The sequence below is a fragment of the Dama dama genome, chromosome 9 (assembly GCF_033118175.1).
Source record: "Dama dama isolate Ldn47 chromosome 9, ASM3311817v1, whole genome shotgun sequence".
Lineage (NCBI taxonomy): Eukaryota > Metazoa > Chordata > Mammalia > Artiodactyla > Cervidae > Dama > Dama dama.
The window spans coordinates 20,848,255-20,870,511 of record NC_083689.1 but is presented as its reverse complement, the minus strand read 5'-3'; the positions used below and the strand labels follow the sequence as shown (position 1 = coordinate 20,870,511).

At 46.0% G+C, this 22,257-nt stretch overlaps 3 protein-coding genes across 4 annotated transcripts in view; 1 reads left to right on the top strand and 2 right to left on the bottom strand.

The window, feature by feature from the left end:
• Window positions 1-22,257, bottom strand: part of LOC133062030 (heterogeneous nuclear ribonucleoproteins A2/B1-like) — a 69,279-nt gene that overhangs the window by 6,585 nt on the left and 40,437 nt on the right. The gene's annotated exons all lie outside the window — the stretch shown is intronic.
• Window positions 6,291-7,232, bottom strand: LOC133062780 (olfactory receptor 2Z1). The gene has a single exon (XM_061152164.1). The coding sequence runs from the start codon at window positions 7,230-7,232 to the stop codon at window positions 6,291-6,293; it is 942 nt and encodes a 313-aa protein (XP_061008147.1).
• On the top strand, window positions 19,517-20,767 carry ACTL9 (actin like 9). The gene has a single exon (XM_061149280.1). It carries the CDS (start codon window positions 19,517-19,519, stop codon window positions 20,765-20,767), a length of 1,251 nt encoding a protein of 416 aa, XP_061005263.1.

Genomic DNA, 22,257 nt, shown 5'->3' with positions numbered 1-22,257 from the left:
GCAAGGTTTCTCGCTTTCATAACTATGTGAGTGAATTCCTAAATAAATCTCCTCTTCAATATACTTTATATCCTATCGGTGGTCCGGTGGCTAAGAATCCACGCTCCCAATGCAGGGGACCTGGGTTCAATCTCTGGTCAGGGAACTAGATCCCACATGCTGCAACCAAGAACCCCCGTGCCACAACTAAGACCCAGTACAGCCAAATAAATTAAAAAAACAAGATAAAGTCCAAAAAAAGTGCACCTGGAAGAAATTTACAATGCATAGGGGCCTCCCTCAAACCCCAGAATGAGACAATCCACTCCCCCCTAAGAGTTTATGTACATGAACACATGAAAAAACACTTAAACATGAATAAATGCTCATACTCAAACTATCTCCCTCCCTCCCTCTGTCTCTCTCTGCTTTACTGTTGATCACAGCATTTATTTCTATATGATGGGTTATGAATTCTTTGCTCTACTTATCATTCCCTCTCACTAAGGAAATGGGAGCAGTGCTGTTTAATCCTGGATCACAAGTTCTATACCAGCACTTTGCACATAGTAGGTGCTTTGCAAAAAGGGTGACCAAATTTTTTTCTCCAACTTGAGACACATTGGGGAATAAAGAAGGCAGTTATTAGGGAAGGACAACAGGATAAATATCTGCCAAAGACAAAAATGAAAAGGACCGAAAAGTTCAAGTAAATGATCAGGTTTGCATTTTAAACAGATCACTGTGATTAGAATCTCAAAATTGGATTATGTAGAGAAAGTATTTGAAATCTGAGCTATAATTCCTAATTTATTGCAGTATATCATTCGAAATGTGATATCTTTACCCAAGTGTATGCTGTATTATGTCTCAGCTGCTAAAGAATCCACTTGCCAATGCAGGAGACAGAGGAAACATGGGTTACATCCCTGGGTTGGGAAGATCCTCTGGAGGAGGGCATAGCAACCGACTCCAGTATTCTTGCCTGGAGAATCCCATGGACAGAGGAGCCTGGAGGACTACAGTCCAGAGGGTCACAAAGAGACATGAATGAGTGACTAACATTTTCACTTTAGGATGCTGCAGGTGGGTAATGGTGTGTTCAAAACCTCAGTAGTGTCAGACTCTGCGACCTCATGGACTGTGGCCCCCCAGGCTCCTCTGTCCATGGGATTCTCTGGGTAAGAATACTGGAGTGGGTTACCATTTCCTTCTCCAGAGGATGTTCTCAACCCAGGCATGGAATCCGAGTCTCTTATGTCTCCTGCATTGGCAAGCAGATTCTTTACCTCTAGTGCCATCTGGGAAACCTGCAATATAAAGGTCAGAGAACTGGCTGGTTTAGATCAGGATGTTCATGACAACATTTGCTATGGGGCTTAGTTAATTGCAAAGATTTTCGTCCTGTGACCTTGGTACAAAGTTCCACACCTGTGACCGTGGTATAGGGCTCCACACCAACTTCACAGAGAAAGCAATGAGACCATGAAACAGGCCAAGAAGAAAACTGGAGGAAGCTCTAGACACTCAAGAAGACTGACCGGAGCTTCCCTGGTGGTCCAGTGGTTACAAATCTGTCTGCCAATGCATAAGACATGGGTTCAATACCTGGTCCAGGAAGATCTCACATACCTTAGAGCAGCTAAGCCCATGCACCACAACCACTGAACCTGTGCTCTGGAGCCCGTGCTCCACAAGAGAGACCAACTCGGTGAGAAACCCAAGTACTGCAGCTAGAGAGTAGCCCCGGCTCTTTGCAACTGGAGAAAAGCCTGAGCAGCAACAAAGACCCAGTACAGCCAAAAGTAAATAAGTAAAATTATTTTTTAAAAAAGAAGAATACTGATCAGCTGCATATTCCAAAGGTCAGTGACTAGAATAGCTTTCCAGGCTGACAGTGAGTTAAGGTGACAGCTAAGGGGAGGAGACCTTGGAAAACAAGAGAACGCAGGGACTCCTACTTGCAGCCATGAAGAAGGTGAAAGTCCTTTGGATTTTACAAATGCCTTAACAACAATTCCACCAAGAAGTTCAGCTGAAAGTCTGGACCAACCTAAGGATGGGTAGTCATGTGCACACCAGCCCTGACACCCCCGGTGGTGTCCATGTCAGCTACAGAGGAGCCCAGGAACCGGCTGGGATCTCTCACAGCCTGTCTGTAAGAAACAGGTAACCTCTGGAGATAGCAAGAGTCAGATGCATATGGTGAAGAAGTAAGAGAAGAGACTGACTCTGGCCTTGAAGGCCAATAGGATTGCCAGGGAGGCAGAGAGAGGAACCAAGAAAGAGCCCTGAAAACACAGTGAGACAGGCTACATTGGTGCCAAAGAAAAGGAGAGTGGGGTGGTACTTGAGAAAGACAGACTTAACTTTCACCCACATCTACTTGCAACATCTATCATGATCTTTCCTTTTCATGGTAAATCTCAATATTTATTTATCATAATATTTCTTCATTTTCTATTAAAGTCTACAGGATAATTCGGCTCAGGAATTACTTAGTTTTTTTGAACTTACATTCTAAATGTCTTATCAATAAGCAAATGGAGGGAGGATGAGAGGGAGGCTCAAGAGGGAGGGGATATATGTATGCTTATGGCTGTTGTTCAAGCTGGTTTTAGAAAAGGCAGAGGAACCAGAGATCAAATTGCCAACATCTGCTGGATCATCAAAAAAGCAAGACAGTTCCAGAAAAACATCTATTTCTGCCTTATTGACTCTGCCAAAGCCTTTGACTGTGTGGATCACAATAAACTGTGGAAAATTCTGAACGAGATGGGAATACCAGACCACCTGACCTGCCTCTTGAGAAACCTGTATGCAGGTCAAGAATCAACAGTTAGAACTGGACATGGAACAACAGACTGGTTCCAAATAGGAAAAGGAGTACGTCAAGGCTGTATATTGTCACCCTGCTTATTTAACTTATATGCAGAGTACATCATGAGAAATGCTGGGCTGGAAGAAGCACAGGCTGGAATCACGATTGCCAGGAGAAATATCAATAACCTCAGATATGCAGTTGACAGCACCCTATGGCAAAAAGTGAAGAAGAACTAAAGAGGCTGTTGATGAAAGTGAAAGAGGAGAGTGAAAAAGGTGGCTTAAAGCTCAACATTCAGAAAACTAAGATCATGGCATCTGGTCCCATCACTTCATGGCAAATAGATGGGGAAACAGTGGCTGACTTTATTTTTCTGGGCTCCAAAATGACTGCAGATGGTGATTGCAGCCATGAAATTAAACGACACTTACTCCTTGGAAGGAAAGTTATGACCAACCTAGGCAGCATATTAGAAAGCAGAGATATTAGTTTGCCAACAAAGGTCCGTCTAGTCAAGGCTATGGTTTTTCCAGTGGTCACATATGGATGTAAGAGTTGGACTATAAAGAAAGCTGAGAGCTGAAGAATTGATGCTTTTGAACTGTGGTGTTGGAGAAGACTCTTGAGAGTCCCTTGAACTGCAAGGAGATCCAACCAGTCCATCCTGAAAGAGATCAGTCCTGGGTGTTCACTGGAAGGACTGATGCTGAAGCTGAAACTTCAATACTTTGGCCACCTGATGCAAAGAGCTGACTCATTTGAAAAGACCCTGATGCTGGGAAAGATTGAGGGCAGGAGGAGAAGGGGATGACAGAGGATGAGATGGTTGGATGGCATCACCGACTCAATGGACATGGGTTTGGGTGGACTGCGGGAGTTGGTGATGGACAGGGAGGCCTGGCGTGCTGTGGTTCACGGGGTCACAAAGAGCTGGACACGACTGAGCGACTGAACTGAACTGAACCGAACTGATGGCTGTTGTATAGCATGCTGTTGTATGGCAGAAACCAACACAACATTGTAAAGCAATTATACTCCAATTAAAGTCTAAAAATATTTTTTAAATAGATGAATGGATAAAGAGGATGTGGTATGTACATAAAATGGAATATTACTCAGCAATAAAAAGAAATGAAATCTTGCCATTTGCAACAATGCAGATGAATCAGGAGAGTATTATGCTAAGTGAAATAAGTCAGACAGAGAAAGACAAATACTGTATAATCTGACTGATATGTGGAATCTAGAAACAAAACAAACAAAACAGAAACACAGCAAACTGGTGGTTGCCAGAGGTTGGGGGTTGGGCAAACTAGGTGAAGGGGATTAAGAAATACAAACTTCTATTTATAAAACAAATAGGTCATGAGGATATAATATGCAGCACAAGAGATACAGTCAAAACACTAATAATTTTTTAGACTGAGAGAACTTACTGAACTTCTCACAGTGATCATTTTGCAGTGTATTTGATTGTTGGATCACTATATTGTACACCTAAAACTAACATAATATTATACATGACCTATAGTTCAAATTTAAAAGTATGCATATATATGGAATCTAGAAAGATGGTATTGATGAATCCATTTTCAGGACAGCAATGGAGACGCAGACATAGAGAACAGGCTTGTGAACACAGTGGGGGAAGGAAAGGATGGGAAAATTTGAGAGAGGAGAATGGAAACCTATGCATTGCCATTTGTAAAATAGATAGCCAGTGGGGATTTTCTATGTGCTGCAGGGAGTTCAAGCCAGTGCTCTGTGACTACCTAGAGGGGTGGGATGGGGTAGGAGATGGGAGGGACCTCCCAAAGGGAGAGGACATGTTTATACCTATGACTGATTCATGTTGATGTAGGGCAGAAACCAGTACAGTATTGTAAAGCAATTATCCTCCAATTGAAAGTAATTTTTTAAAAGAATACATCAATGGACTTCCCTGGCAGTCCAGTGGTTAAGACTTTGCTTTCCAATGCAGGGGCTCAGATTCGATCCCTGGCTGGAAAGCTAAGATCCCACATGCCGCATGGCCTGAAAAAGCAAAACATAAAACAGAAGCAGTATTCTAACAAACTCAGTAAAGACTTTAAAGACGGTCCACATCAAACAAATAAATAAAGTATATTAAAACAAGAAACCAGTTTTCACCAACAAGTCTTTTAATGCTTCTTAAACACTCTGAAAAAAATGGCCCCCCAAATCCATAGAATTATCATATCGAAATCACTGGAAAATACATAATACATTAATTGAGAAGAAATATTTCACCGAAAACATTTTTTAACTCATGAAAAGTATTTAACTTAATTTTTAAAATGAAGAAACTTTTTAAAAGAACAAAAGAATATCAAAGAAAGCAGGAAGGAATAAAGAGAAAAGCAAATATTATTTCTTTAGGAAATATATAGTTTGAAATCTATTTTTAAAAATCAAGCACTTATTTTAGTTATATAACCAAGGACAAAATAAAGTTTGAATGTCTAGTGAACATGAAGCAGACAATGATTTATGTTCAATATTTACACTTTGGCTTTTTGTGTTTCAGTTGCTCTTGTTTACAACTGTTTTCAAGACTGGGCTTAAGAGCAAAACTGGAGTTTCTTTTTAAACTTCCAAATGAAACCTCTATATTTCATTTTTTAAGGAGATATGCATGGTTTTCCATCTTTATACAAACACACACACACACATGCACACACACCTAAGGCAGGTAACAGATCACAGCTTAGCAGTCAAATAGCACAATAGTTTGGCATCAGAACATCATGGGTTCAAGCCCCAGCTGTGCCACTTTCTGGAAGTGTGACCACTGATGACTTATTTTCCCTTTTTCAGTCTTTTTTCTTACACATAACACATGATAGTCACTACATCTCAAAAGCTGTCATGAGGACAAACTAACATTTACTCAGTGGATCAATTGGTCAAAAGCGTTAATTATTACTAGTATAATTATCAATTCAATAACAAGGAAATCTCAAGTTTACAAAGTAGTGTCTTCCATTCATGCATGTGTGTTAGTCACTCAGTCATGTCAGACTCTTTGTGACCCCATGAACTGTAGCCTGCCAGGCTTCTCTGTCCATGGAAGTCTGCAGGCAAGAATACTGGAGTATGTAACCATTCTCTTCTCCAAGGGGTCTTCCCGACCCAGGGATGAGACCTGAGTCTCCTGCATTGCAGGCAATTTCTTTACCATCTGAGCCACCAGGGAAGTCCCCCTTCCATTCATGTAAATAGTGCTAAAAAAAACGGCAAGAATACACTAAAAGTATATTTCTTTTTAATACAGGACTGCTACTATTGCTTTCCACAAGTCCATGGGAGAAAACATGAACCCAACTGCTCAAGGGATGGGAAGAAGCTCGGCAGACACTTAGCCTTGTATCTAAGGCCTTAGCAGCTGCACCATAAATTGGTTCTTCGGTGAGATGGGTGGAATGGAGGACCACTAAGATCACACCCGCAGCTCCCTCTGTGATTATCACTTTGCCTTGTGCCCAGCTCTGCAGAGAACTTTGACCAAAGCCGTCCACACTTCCCGGTTCCTCAGGCTGTATATGAGGGGGTTGAGTGTGGGGGTGATAAGGCTGTAGAACAGGGAGACCATGTTGTCCTGGCGTGGGCTGTGGTAGGCACCCGGGACCATGTACATGAACACGGCTGCGCCATAGAAGAGTCCCACTGCTGTGATGTGTGAGGCGCAAGTGGTGAAGGCCTTGTGGCGAGCCTCCTCTGAGCGCATACGTAGAACAGCCCCCAACACGTGGCCATAGGAGGTGGCAATGAGGGAAAGGGGAAGCACCAGGATCAGCACTCCCGAGGCGGACAGCGCCAGTTCATAGGCGGACGTGTCCGCACAGGAGAGCTTCAGCAGCGCGGGGACCTCACAAAAGAAGTGGTCCACGGTGTGCGAGGCACAGTAGGGGAAGTGCAGAGTGATGGAGGTCTGGATGCAGGCATTGAGCACACCGGCCAGCCAGGAGGAGATCACCATGAGCAGGCACACCCGGCACCTCATGAGCAGAGAATACTGCAGCGGGTGGCACACAGCCACATAACGGTCATAGGACATGAGGGCCAACAGGACGCCCTCAGCCACACCCATCAGCGTGAGGAAGAATATCTGAGCTGCACAACCCCCAAAGGAGATGGAACCTTCTCCCTGCAGAAAGTCTGAGGCCATCTTGGGGATGGTGACCAGGGGGAAGCCAACATCAAACAGGGAGAGCTGACCGAGCAGAAAATACATTGGTGTGTGGAGCCGGGAGTCCACGCAGATCAGGAAGAGCAGAGTGGTGTTGCCCAGAAGCCCCATGATAAACATGACAGCCACCAGGAAGAACAGTAGCTGAGGTGACCCTGAGCGGCTGAAGAGGCCCACCAGAATGAAGTCAGAGGTCACTGACTGATTCACATCTGTCATATTTTACACAGCATACCTTTGCTGCAAGAAGAACTGGAGAACCATGGCAAGAAGCCTGAGTGGGTACTGGTATATATGTCTCATCCCACGTGCCAATGGCTACTGATTGGCAATGGCTGCCTGGAGTGCCATCTGGAGAAGAGCTATAAGGTCACAGCTAAGATTAATAGGTGGAAAAAGCCATGATTGATTAGTGATGTCTGTCACAGGCATGGGATGGGAAAACCATAACTGGCACCTCTGAATGAGATACTTGGCCACACGCTGGTCAAGAGCTACCCACCTACCCTTTTTTTTATATGTATAATAGCAATATTTAGCTTTTCCCTTTTTTAAACATTAATTTTTACTGGACTATAGTTGCTTTCAGCAGTAAAAGAATCTGCCTGCCTCACAGGAGACATGTAGAAGACCTGGGTTCAACTCCTGGGTTGGGAAGATTCCCTAGAGAAGGAAATGGCAACCCTCTCCAGTATTCTAGCCTGGAGCATTCATGGACTGAGGAGTCTGGTGGGCTATGGTCCATGGGATCAAAAACAGTTGGACATGACTGAGTGACTAACACACACACACACACAGTTAGTTGCTTTACAAAGTTGTGTTCCCACTGACTCTTGCAGTCCCAATTTCACAGTTCAAGTCAAAGACAGGAACACAACCCCAGTAGAACGTTTCAATACCCCTCATCCCAGGGGTGCTGGGGCCAAAGCAGAAGTGATATTCCGAAAGGGCTGGTAAATAGATGGAGTTGAATCAACAAACCAAGCAAGAAAACAGAGAAAGATCTGGGTCCAGTGGCCTGGATGAGAATCTGGATCAAAGAGAAATCTGATGAGCAAGCACTGGCATCAAATTGATGGTCTGGGGACTTCCCTGGTAGTCCAGTCTAAAATTGTATTAAATAAATCCTGGGAATATCTCACTATTTCCATGGCTTCATAAAGAAAAACTTAAACACTAATTCTTAACAATTTTCTGCCAATGTGGAACCAATCGATTACCTCAGTCATCAAGTTTCCCAGCTGGTAAAATAGCTTTTACTGCACACTCGTGTCAAGGGCTATTTAAGGGTGAAAATGAACCTACTCTTGCTCTGTTCACTCACTATGCTCATCTTGAGAGGAGATGACACCAACTGAGCACTGACTGTATAGTGGGTATCTGGCTATTTCACAGTTAACACTTCAATACTCCAATACTTTGGCCAGCTGATTCAAAGAGCCGACTCTTTGGAAAAGACTCTGATGCTGGGAAAGATCAAAGGCAAAAGGAGAAGAGGGTGGCAGAGGATGAGATGAGATGGTTAGATAGCATTATCGACTCAATGGATGTGAATCTGATCAAACTCCAGGAGGCAGTGAAGGACAGGGGAGCCTGGAGTGCTGCAGCCCATGGGGTCTCAAAGAGTCAGACATGGCTTCAGTTCAGCTCAGTTCAGTCACTCAGTCATGTCTGACTCTTTGTGACCCCATGAACCACAGCACGCCAGGTCTCCCTGTCCATCACCAACTCCCGGAGTTCACCCAAACCCATGTCCATTGAGTCGGTGATGCCATCCAACCATCTCATCCTCTGTCATCCCCTTCTCCTCCTGCCCTCAATCTTTCCCAGCATCAGGGTCTTTTCAAATGAGTCAGCTCTTCACATCAGGTGGCCAAAGTATTGGAATTTCAGCTTCAACATCAGTCCTTCCAGTGAACATCCAGGACTGATCTCCTTTAGGATAGACTGGTTGGACCTCCTTACAGACCAAGGGACTCTCAAGAGTCTTCTCCAACACCACAGTTCAAAAGCATCAATTCTTCGGCTCTCAGCTTTCTTTATAGTCCAACTCTTACATCCATATGTGACCACTGGAAAAACCATAGCCTTGACTAGACGGACCTTTGTTGGCAAAGTAATGTCCCTGCTTTTTAATATGCTGCCTAGGTTGGTCATAACTTTCCTTCCAAGGAGTAAGCGTCTTTTAATTTCATGGCTGCAATCACCATCTGCAGTGATTTTGGAGCCCAGAAAAATAAAGTCAGCCACTGTTTCCACTGTTTCCCCATCTATTTGCCATGAAGTGATGGGACCAGATGCCATGATCTTAGTTTTCTGAATGTTGAGCTTTAAGCCAACTTTTTCACTCTCCTCTTTCACTTCCATCAACAGCCTCTTTAGTTCCTCTCCACTTTCTGCCATAAGGGTGGTGTCATCTGCATATCTGAGGTTATTGATATTTCTCCTGGCAATCGTGATTCCAGCCTGTGCTTCTTCCAGCCCAGCATTTCTCATGATGTACTCTGCATATAAGTTAAATAAGCAGGGTGACAATATACAGCCTTGATGTACTCCTTTTCCTATTTGGAACCAGTCTGTTGGTCCATGTCCAGTTCTAACTGTTGCTTCCTGACCTGCATACAGGTTTCTCAAGAGGCAGGTCAGGTGGTCTGGTATTCCCATCTCGTTCAGAATTTTCCACAGTTTATTGTGATCCACACAGTCAAAGGCTTTGGCATAGTCAATAAAGCAGAAATAGATGTTTTTCTGGAATGCTCTTGCTTTTTCGTTGATCCAGCGGATGTTGGCAATTTGGTCTCTGGTTCCTCTGCCTTTTCTAAAACCAGCTTGAACATCTGGAAGTTCACAGTTCACGTATTGCTGAAGCCTGGCTTGGAGAATTTCGAGCATTACTTTACTAGCATGTGAGATGAGTGCAATTGTGCAGTAGTTTGAGCATTCTTTGGCATTGTCTTTCTTTGGGATTGGAATGAAAACTGACCTTTTCCACTCCTGTGGCCACTGCTGAGTTTTCCAAATTTGCTGACATATTGAATGCACTTTCACAGCATCATCTTTCAGGATCTGAAATAGCTCAACAGGAATTCCATCACCTCCACTAGCTTTATTCATAGTGATGCTTCCGAAGGCCCACTTGACTTCACATTCCAGGATGTCTGGCTCTAGGTGAGTGATCACCCATCATGATTATCTGGGTTGTTAAGATCTTTTTTGTACAGTTCTTCTGTGTATTCTTGCCACCTCTTCTTAATATCTTCTACTTAGGTTAGGTCCATACCATTTCTGTCCTTTATTGAGCCCATCTTTGCATGAAATGTTCCCTTGGTATCTCTAATTTTCTTGTGCTTTGCTGGAACAGCCGTGAAGAGATAGCCCACGTCCAAGGTAAAAGAAACCCAAGTAAGATGGTAGGCGCTGAGAGAGGGCATCAGAGGGCAGACAGACTGAAACCACAATCACAGACAACTAGCCAATCTGATCACACAGACCACAGACTTGTCTAACTCAGTGAAACTAAGCCATGCCATGTGGGTCGGGTCATGGTGGAGAGGTCTGACAGAATGTGGTCCACTGGAGAAGGGAATGGCAAACTACTTCAGCAGTCTTGCCTTGAGAACCCCATGAACAGTATGAAAAGGCAAAAAGATAAGACACTGAAAGATGAACTCCCCAGGTTGGTAGGCACCCAATATGCTACTGGAGATCAGTGGAGAAATAATTCCAAAAAGAATGAAGGGATGAAGCCAAAGCAAAAACAACACCCAGCTGTGGATGGGACTGGTGATAGAAGCAAGGTCTGATGCTGTAAAGAGCAATATTGCATAGGAACCTGGAATGTTAGGTTCATGAATCAAGGTAAATTGAAAGTGGTCAAACAGGAGATGGCAAGAGTGAACATCAACATTCTAGGAATCATCAAACTAAGATGGACTGGAATGGGTGAATTTAACTCAGATGACCATTATATCTACTACTGTGGGCAGGAATCCCTTAGAAGAAACAGAGTAGCCATCATAGTCAACAAGAGTCCCAAATGCAGTACTTGGATGCAGTCTCAAAAACGACAGAATGATGTCTGTTCGTTTCCAAGGCAAACAATTCAATATCATGGTAATCCAAGTCTATGCTCCAACCAGTAACACTGAAGAAGCTGAAGTTGAATGGTTCTATGAAGACCTACAAGACCTTATAGAACTAACACCCAAAAAAGATATCCTTTTCATTATAGGGGACTGGAATGCAAAAGCAGGAAGTCAAGGAACACCTGGAGTAACAGGTAAATTTGGCCTTGGAGTACAGAATGAAGCAGGGCAAAAACTAATAGAATTCTGCCAAGAGAATGCACTGGTCATAGAAAACACCCTCTTCCAACAACCCAAGAGACTCTACACATGGACATCACCAGATGGTCAACACCAAAATCAGATTGATTATATTCTTTGCAGCCAAAGATGGAGAAGCTCTATACAGTCAGCAAAAACAAGACTGGGAGCTGACTGTGGCTCAGATCATGAATTCCTTATTGACAAATTCAGACTGAAATTGAAGAAAGTGGGGAAAACTACTAGACCATTCAGGTATGACCTAAATCAAATCCCTTTTGACTATACAGTGGAAGTGAGAAATAGATTTAAGGGACTAGATCTGATAGACAGAGTGCTTGATGAACTATGGACGGAGGTTTGTGACATTGTACAGGAGACAGGAATCAAGACCAACCCCAAGCAAAGGAAATGCAAAAAAGCAAAATGGCTGTCTGAGGAGGCCTTACAAATAGCTGTGAAAAGAAGAGAAGTGAAAAGCAAAGGAGAAAAGGAAAGATATACCCATTTGAATGCAGAGTTCCAAAGAATAGCAAGGAGAGATAAGGAAGCTTTCCTCGGTGATCAATGCAAAGAAATAGAGGAAAACAATAGACATGGTTTAGCAACTGAACAAAAACAACGCTTCAACCCTCAAGTCCTGGTGAGGGATAGTGTGGGTGGTTACACAAAAAGTTGAATATACTTAATGCTATTAACAGTACACTACAGTGGTCTAAATGGTAATTTTTATGTATTAAAATTATGTATTGGAAAAATCCTGATGCTGAGAAAGATTAAATGCAGGAGGAGGAGGGAACAACAGCGGATGAGATGGTTAGATAGCATCACGGACTCAATGGGTATGAATTGGAGCTAACTCCAGAAGATTGTGAAAGACAGGGAAGGAAGCCTGGTGTGCTGCAGTCCATAGGGCCTCAAAAGAATCAGACACAATTGAGCAACTGAACAACAACAATATATATTTTATAACAATAAAAAAAGAAACACTGACTATAGGTCTTGCTGTTTTTCTGTAATTTTTGGATGAGAAGCAGATATTCAGAGAAGTCTGGTGACTTGTCCAGCAAGAAGTAACCAAATCGAGATTTGAACAAAGTAGGGATCCGATTCCAAAGTTCCCATTTTCCCCCTTGCATTCTACACACTCCTCCCAAGCGCTGTAGTTATACATTTTGGATTTGTTATACACACTCACACACTCAGTCCTGTGTGCCTATAAACTTACCTTTCCTTCCGGGATTCCCAGGTGGTCCCACTGTTGATGCATCTTTAAAGGGATGGGTTCTAAACCTCTGGGTTTTTGGAATCTCTAACCTGAACTTCTTTGGTGGCTAGAGACTCTGATTGTGATTCCCTTGTGTCCTAAGCTTTTGATAAACTTGTTCTCCTGCAAAATCTCTCTTGGGAAAAAAAATTTCCAACCTCCTCCAAGAGTTGGGCACAGCTAGCCAGGATTCACTCAAATCTGGGCTGGATTATCTCACTGTGACTCACAACATTGCTTCTCATTTGGGGTGAAAAGGACCCCCTTTGGCAAATTTCCAAATTGTATATTACCTCTTCCTTTCCCCATTTTCCTGCATGATGCCAAAATTTGGATCTGGGGGGCCCTCTGCTGATGCTGAGTGACCTGGGGAAAGGGGCTGGCATTATTCACTTTCTGGTTGCCCTTAAAACACTCACATCTCTCCACCATGACCAGATAAGATCTGGACTCTTCATCCTCTTAATAATCAGAACCCTGTCACTGACATTGTTGATTTAATCCTCACATTCAATTACCCCTGCTCAACAATCCACAGCAGATCTTGTTCAATAAACAGTAGGTGAATGAACACATTCTGGGAGGGAAACACTATTGTGTCAGAACTAATGTTATTGACAAATGGGTTGAGAGAGGGTGAGTGACTTAACTAATGTCACACAGCTGTTAAGAAAGCAGTCTAGGATTTGGAATCTGTCTAAAGGAGTCTAAATTCTGAGCACTCTCGACTCTGCATGCTGCCTCTTTCTTAGAGAAAAGGCTCTACTCTTCTGCCCAGGAGCTCAGAACTGAGAATTCCTCAGAGGAAGCACCCTTGTGGATGGCCAGTCCTCAGAAAGTGTGCTAAATGTGCCCCCAATCCATGCCAGACAAGTTGTTCTGGTACTAGCTCCAAGACCACGGTCAGGTACCAGTGCTTGGCAGCTTCCAAGAGCTTCTCTAGAAGGTCAGCATGGATCGACATTCAACATGCATTGCACGTCAAGAAAGATGACTTTCTGCTGTCTGGAGAACTGACCTTATAGGGTTCATAACAACAAAGACAGACAGGGAATTAATAAGTATTCAATATAATAAGATAGCTGCCTTCCAGCTGGCGAATATCAAAGAAATAGACAAGAACCCATCTTTCCATGCAAATACCTGTATTGACTCAAGCCAGCATATCCATGAAAAACTTCATCAGTTCTTTGGCTCCATCCCACCACTAATGCCTAACTTCTAAATCAAGCCTGCATCCCCAAGACCCCCAAAAGGCTGACTGAGTTCCAAGTCCTCTGCCTCACTTATCAAGGCCTGTGTGTAGACTGAAGAACCTTTCTCAACACCCCATTTGCATGTCAACACCCTTATTCCAGGATTGTCCCTGATAAAACCTCTCTGGATTCCAGTGCCATGGGTTTCACCAGGGCTTCCTCTGTCTCTGCAGACTTAGATGTCATCATCTAGGAGCAGAGGCTCCAGAGAGCACTGTTGCATCAGCAATCCCTCTGGGTCTTTCTGCTAGAGGGAAAATGAGTTGCAGTGGAAGCCAGGAACCCTGGCTATTTGGATTGTCCCTGGAGGATAATGGAAAAACATTCATTCATCTCAACCAAAGGCAGGATGGGCATCACTGACATGAATCTTTGCATATGACAGATATCCAAGCCCTTCTTTGGGCATCTAATTAAGAGGAGGGGATGTGGCAATGCATTACTGCCAATGGACCCCATGCTCAAAGGAAAAAAAAATTCTGAAGTCCAGGATATTTCCTCTGCATTAAATAATGAGACAATGACGGTAGGGGAACAGCAGGAGACAGTTTTCCTGAATCAGGAAATTCCTTCCTCTAAACTCCATTCTTTTTTTTTTTTTTTTCATTTATTTTCATTAGTTAGAGGCTAATTACTTTACAGTATTGTAGTGGTTTTTGCCATACATTGACATGAATCAGCCATGGATTTACATGTATTCCCCATCCCGAACCCCCCTTCCACCTCCCTCTCCACCTGATCCCTCTAGGTCTTCCCAGTGCACCAGCTACTCCATTCTTGAGGGGCCTTTAAGACTCAGGAGATACAATGGTCTAGAGACAGATGGTTCTAGTGTTGAGAGTTTATTGTGTGCCCATGGCCAGAGCTTAGGGTAAGGACAGAGATCAGAGAGTCAGGCTACCACAATCACGGATGCTCACTGCAAGAATTCACGGGAGCGGTCAAGACAGAGTGAGTTACTACTAGGGGATGCACACTGACTGAAACCACCCTCCCTGGCCAGGCACCGTAGTAACCATTTGCATGAGTTGTTTTACGACAGGAGGTCCTGGTAAGGAACACGGAACTAATAAGCCACCACCAATTGGAAGAGTTCAGGAAATGTCAAAAGGAGACACCACATGTCCAACCACTTCCCAGAATCCTTCTCATTGGCATCCATCTTGGCTGAACAAGGCGTGCACCACCAGGAAGGACTCTGAGTCAGAATGATTGGCTGAAGACAACCTGGAAACTAATCCCGTCACCATAAAACCCAAGACTGCGAGCCACGTGGCAGAACAGTTCTCCTGGGTTCCCTTCCCTACTGCTCTCCACGCGGGTGCTCTTTCCCAATAAAATCTCTAGCTTTGTCAGCACGTGTGTCTCCTCGGACAATTCATTTCCAAGTGTTAGACAAGAGCCCAGTTTCAGGCTCTGGAAGGGGTCCCCCTTCCTGCAACATTACCAAGAGTCCTGCTCAAACAAAGCTGAAAGGGATCAGAAGGTTCATTCTTCCAGTAACAAAATAAACACATCAGGGGGGTGCAATGTACAGAGTGGTGACTATGGTTAATAATATTGTATTGCATATTTGAAAGTTGCTTAGAGAGTAGATCTTTTAATTTTTTTTTATTTATTTGGCTGTGCTGGGTCTTACTTGCAGCAAGTGGGATCTAGCTCCCCTGCATTGGGAGCACAGTCTTAGCCACTAGACCACCAGGGAAGTCCCTAAGAGAGTGTATCTTAAAAGTTCTCATCATAAGGGGAAAAAAAATGTGTAACTATGTATGGGGACAGTTGTGAATTAGATTCATTGTGGTGAGCACTTTGCAATATATACAAATAATGAATCATTATATTGAACACCTGAAGCAGTGTTTTGCCGAAAGTTTTCACTTTTGTCTCAGGTTCAAAGGATTTGTTAACAAAATAAGTCAATCGTTATATACAAATAAATAATACAGGTATTTATTAGCGAATTATCTAGCTTACTTTCAACATACTAACATTAAAAGAAAAGAGAAGTAGAAAGAGCAGAGAATACATCACCAGATTGGGTTTTGACCAACATCCAGACTTAAACAATGCTGGGAAGTTCTGTGTCACAGCACATCTGGAGTCCCAGTTGGGAAAGGATCCCAAGCAGTGCATGTGCTCGGTGGATGAGACTTGAAAGATTATAGTTCGGGGTTCCCACTTAATCACCCCAGGATGGAAGCAATCTGTGACCAAACTTCGAGCCTGGTTTCCTGTTGACGCTGTTTGTTTTGTTGTGTAAAACTCTTGGTTGGCCAAGCCCCCTCCAGGGTCTCAACAATCGCAAGATTCCTCCCGCATATGATGCTGCCAGCCTTGTACTCAGAGCAGGCAGTCACAGTCACTCCCAGTCTGGGCAGTGTCCGGGCAGGTTAGAAGGAAGGTCAGAGGCCTGCTCTGCTTTGTCTCTGAGGCCTAAACCAGACTATTCATTTAATTTCCCTAACAAGTTAGTATAATGATGTATGTTGATTATACCTCAATATAATTAAGTAATTTTTTTTAATCATGTGTCAGACAGGTGGCAACAAGATGCAACCAGACCACAGTGACCTAAATGGGAAGGAAATCCAAAAACGAGGGGATATACATACATGTGTAGCTGATACACTTTGCTGATACACAGCAAAAAATACAACTTTGTACAGCGACTATACTCCAATATACATTTAAAAAAAAAAAACAAGATGGAACCAGAATGGAAGCAAGAATAAGTGGCATTTGTTAAGAGCTTGATACATAGTTGGTTAACTACCAGCAAATTTCTTGTACCCTGCACCACCTCACATGCGTGCATGCTAAATCACTTCAGTCACGTCTGACTCTTTGCGACCCTCTGGACTGTAGACTTCCAAGCTTTGTCTGTAAGGATTCTCCAAGCAAGAATACTGGAGTGGGTTGCCATGCCCTCCTCCAGGGGATCTTCCCAACCCAGGGACCGAACCCAGGTCTCCTGAAACTCCTGAACTGCAGGCATATTTATTTCTTTACTGCTGAGCCATTGGGGAAGCCCATACCGCCTTATTCCATGGCATACTTTAGCAATTGATCTCATTGCTTTCTACCTAAGTCTGGATAAAGCTTCACAATTCAGCACAAGGTACAACAAAATCTTACGAACTGGATTTGACATTCATCATGAAACGATCTTTTCAAACTCTAGACCAGTGCTCAAAGCAGTGGTGACAGTCCACATGGAGATAAAGAGCTTGCACCAGAAAGTTATATAATACATTGCTTCCTTCATTGAGAAATGCTTGCTGTGAAAGAAATATCAGTTGAATGGAAGCTTAGTGATATTGATTTATGGTTTCTTCCAAAGTTCCTTTCTCCTCAAGAAACGGTAACAGCTCATGGACCACAATTTGAGTAACACTGTCATAGACCACAGACACATGCTGGCAAGGTACCTGCTATTAGCCATTTCTGTGTAGCTGGTACCCAAGCACATGGACACGTCAATATTTATTGATGCAGACAGGAGGTTGGAAAGAGAAAATGAGATATGGAGAAGTGGCTGGTGGGTCTCGGATTCTCAACACCTATCACACTGATTTGCATCAAAGATGGATGGATGGGGGAGTGACCAAGATGACAGAATAGGAAGACCTGAGTCTGCCTCTTCCCAAAGGCGTACTAAAATTGCAACTATTTACAGAGCAGCTATAGATGGGGAAGGCCTGAAGACCAACAGAGAAGATCCTCTACATCTAAAGATATAAAGGAGGAACCACAGGGGAATTCCCTGGTGGTCCAGTGGTTAAGATTCCACACTTTTGACACAGGGGATGCGGATTCCATCCCTGGTCAGGGAACTAAGATTCCATGCACCGTGTGGCCAAAAAAAAAAAAAAAAAAGTATGCCGATATCATCATCATAATTTTTTTTTTAAAGGAAGGAACCACAACGAAATGAGTAGGAAGGGCAAAGATATGGTACAGTCAAGACCCATACCCCTGGATAGATGACCCACAAACGGGACAATAAATACAATAGCAGAGGTTCTCCCCCAAGAAGCAATGGGTTTGAGATCTACATGGGGGGGGGGGGGGGGGGGGGGAGATGGGAGGTGCTTTTTTCCCCCAGCTTTATTGAGATATAATTGACATATAACACTGTCAGTTTAAGTGTATATATTGATTTGATACAATTACATATCACAAAATGCTTACCACCATCTACTATCTTGCATAATTATCATTTCTTTTTTGAGGTGAAACACCAGCATGAGTGCTAAGTCACTTCAGTCATGTTTGACTCTATGCAACCCTATGGACTGCAGCCAGCCAGGCTCCTCTGTCCACGGGGGTTCTCCAGGTAAGGATACTGTAGTGGGTTGCCATGCCCTCCTCTAGGGAATCTTCTCAGCCCAGAGATTGAATGTACATCTCCTGTGTCTCCTGCATTGATAGGCAAATTCTTTACCACTGAGCCACCTGGATCTATTTTATTGTTGATGTTTTTCACTTGTTTAGCTGTGTCTAACTCTTTGTGACCCCATGGACCATAGCCTGCCAGGCTCCTCTGTCCATAGGATTATCCAGGGAGGATACTAAAGTGGGTTGCCATTTCCTACTCCAGGGGATCTTCCTGACCCAGGGATCGAACTCACAGTCCTGCATTGGCAGGTGGATTCGTTACTATTGTGCCACTTGGGAAGCCCTATCTATCCTGAAAGCTCCCTTCTGTATCCCCCAGACACTCCCTTCCACCAAGAGAAAGCAGATAAAGTCCCTGCAGTGAAGGCAGACAGCTCCTACCATCACCAGGCAGTAAGAGAGAGGGAGAGGAAATCAAGGAAGACTTACAGGAGGAGGTGTTTTCCTGCTGTGATTTGAAGAGCAAATTCCTGCCCTGCAGGAATGGAAAGGGAGGCTGTTTCAGGCAGCAGGAAGAGCAGAAATGTCAAAGAATCCAGTATAGGGGGTGTCTGTGTCTCTCTTTACCTCCCATCCCAGGCCGGTTTCTGTTTCCCCTGGGAAAACAAAAAAGCTGGGACTTCCCTGGTGGCCCAGTGGCTAAAGCATTGGTCCAGTTCCCAATGCCCAGGGCCCAGGTTCAATCCCTGGTCCAGGAACTAGATCCTACATGCTGCAACAAAAGACCCTACATAGCTAAATAAATAGCTATGTATTTTAGAGTACTTAAATCAAAAAGTCACCCCATCACCAACCACTTTCTGATTAATATTCTAAGGATTGATATTTTAATATTCTAAGGAGAACTATGACCAGCTCTTAGAGATCACACTATAATAACTTCAAGACAAGGCACCAAGAGAAGTATTCCTGGGTCTTACTGAATCAGGGTGCTGGGTCAGAGGTCCCTCTTTGGACGCTTTCTAGCCTATTCTCCAAATTTGGCACTGGGGTGGGTGGGTGAGGGTGGGGAGAATTCAGAATAGATTAATATTCTGGGGGTTTTCCGCAGAAAGGAAGGGTCCACCCTACCCCCACCCCCCACTTCTGCATTGTGAGCAGCAGAATGATGTCACAGACCCCCGGCCCAGCCCCTTCTCCCTCTCTCCACCTGTGCTTGCCCCAGGCCCAGCCTCTCCGCTCCCACCCCCACCCCCACCCACACCCCAGAGGAAAGTAGTCAGCTTTGCCAAGCAGCCCAGGCAACTACTCAGGGCCATGGATCCAAATCAGGGCAACCCTTCGAAGCCCCAAGCCTCCCTGGAGATCCCCAAGCCTAGCCTGAACCTCACCTCAACCCTGGCAAATAGCACCCTCCCTCAGGAACCCCCCAGCATGGTGGGCGACAGACTGCGCCCAAAGACCGGGGCGGTGGTCATCGACATGGGCACGGGCACATGTAAGGTGGGCTTCGCCGGGCAGGCCCGGCCCACCTATACCGTGGCCACCATCGTCGGCTGCCAGCCCCAGAAACCGGCCACCTCAGGGCAGCCGGCAATGGAAACCTTCATCGGCGAAGCAGCCCGCAAACGCCCGGAGCTGACGCTGGTGCAGCCGGTGCACAGCGGCATCGTGGTGGACTGGGATGCGGCCGAGCTCATCTGGCGCCACCTGCTGGAGCATGACCTCCGCGTGGCCACCCGCGACCACCCGCTGCTCTTCTCCGACCCGCCCTTCAGCCCCCCCACCAACCGCGAGAAGCTGGTGGAGGTGGTCTTTGAGTCGCTGAGCTCCCCGGCCATGTACGTGGCTTCACAGTCCGTGCTGTCGGTCTATGCACACGGGCGGGTCAGCGGGCTGGTGGTGGACACGGGCCACGGAGTCACCTACACCGTGCCCGTCTTCCAAGGCTACAACCTGCCCCACGCCACACAGCGCCTGGACCTGGCGGGCACCCACCTGACCGCCTTCCTGGCGGAGATGCTGCTCGGCTCCGGGCTACCCCTGGGGCAGCAGGACCTGGACACGGTGGAGAACATCAAGCACAGATACTGCTACGTGGCCCCGGACTTCCTGAAGGAACAGGCCCGGCCAGAGCTGGAATGCCGCCAGACCCTGAAGCTGCCGGACGGACGGACGGTCAGGCTGGGCAAAGAGCTGTTCCAGTGCCCCGAGTTGCTCTTCAGCCCCCCGGAGATCCCAGGGCTGTCCCCCGTGGGCGTCCCCACCATGGCCCAGCAGAGCCTCTGCAAGGTGGCCGCGGAGCTGCGGACCGACTTGGCCCAGAACGTGCTGCTGTGTGGGGGCTCTTCGCTCTTCACCGGGTTCCAGGCGCGCTTCCAAACCGAACTGCTCCGCAATCTGCCGCCAGAGGCACACGTGGTGGTGATGGCCCAGCCCACCAGGAATTTCTCCGTGTGGATCGGGGGCTCCATCCTGGCCTCCCTGCGCACCTTCCAGTCCTGCTGGGTCCTGCGGGAGCAATACGAGGAGCAGGGGCCCCACATCGTGTACCGCAAATGCTACTGACCGGGGGCGGGGGTGGGTGTGGGCGAGATGGGGTGGCGGGGAGGCAGTCCTGAGCAGTAAAGTTTCTGCTACCCAAGCTGGTTCTGTCCTGCCTTCGCCCAGGTCCACTGCTGGACCCATCCCACAGACCCACCTTCCCCTACCCCGGGTGGTCTGCCTCCCAAGGTATCTCTGGTTCTGCCCTGCCTGCACTCACCTCCCATGAAAGTGAAAGTTTTTAATCGTTCAGTCGTGTCCAATTCTTTGCGACCCTATGGACTGTATCTTTCCACGCTCTTCTTTGTGCGTGGGATTCTCCAGGTAAGAATACTGGAGTGAGTAACCATTCCCTTCTCCAGGGGATCTTCCTGACCCAGGGATCAAACCCGTGTCTCCCGCATTGCAGGCTGAGATTCTGGTCTCAGCCACCAGGGAAGCCCCACGAGACACCCCAATTTTGACTCCCAGAACCCCCCTGCCCCACAATCAATCCACACTGCACACACACACACACCATCATGTCTTAACTCTGTCAAACCCAGCTTCCATGATCCTAGTCTCCTACAACATTCAGGTTGGGGTCTGCTTCCCAGACCCACCCACAAAGACATATCTGGTTCTGGACACCTCAAATTCACCCTCTCATTGGTCTCTTAAGTCTCATTATCCAATTTTTTCTGACACCCTGACGTCCTGAACATCCCCCCAAGTGCCGAACCCCCACGCCCATCTGTACTCCCAAAGGACACCATGCTCTGAGACCACCCCATCCCCCCCAAGGATGGTGCCCTCTGCTCTCAGCCCTCCCCCTTGCTCTGCAACTCCCCCAGAAATCCTCCCACATGGTTTCCCAGTGTACTTCCGGACCCCATTCTTCAGCCCCTGGAATGATTCCAGAAAAGCTCCGGTCTCCAGGACCATCCTGTGATGACCCCACTAACACCCTAGACTGACCCCTGTGTTCTGATTCTCCAACAGCCTCCCCAAAGACACTTTTCCAGGGCTGCCCCATGGTGAGCCCCAGAACACCCACCCTGGGGTTCTCAGGCTCCCCAGAACTCACCCCCAGGACCACCCCCGCAAGGTCCCATCCCTTTAATTGAGACACCAATGGCCAGTGACATTCACAAAAGCTTCCCAGGACAATGTAACCCTGAGGCAGATGCTTGGAGGGGGGCCTCCCCCTGGACGCTGGCTCCCTGCTGCCACCCCCATACAAGTCTGCAAGGGCCTATCATCCTGGGCTGTCCATTCCCCATTCCTTCCATTCCACTAGTAATTCATTCCAAGTTAACTCCATCTCGCCAAACCTCTTTCAACCCATTCCTACTATGCCACCCCAGGGACTTTCCAGGGGCCTGCCTGAGGACACCCTAGGTGGTCTCTCATACCCCAGCTGCGGGGGAGGGGTCAGACATTCTCCCCAGAGGGTGTCCTCAGTCCCCTCACTCCACCCTGCCACCCTCATCCTCAGACACCCGGGCCCCTGCTGGAGGCAAGACCCTTTGCCT

Excerpts from the sequence above, each read along its gene's own strand:
- LOC133062780 (XM_061152164.1), bottom strand. The coding sequence starts at position 7,232 with ATGACAGATGTGAATCAGTCAGTGACCTCTGACTTCATTCTGGTGGGC.
- ACTL9 (XM_061149280.1), top strand. The coding sequence starts at position 19,517 with ATGGATCCAAATCAGGGCAACCCTTCGAAGCCCCAAGCCTCCCTGGAG.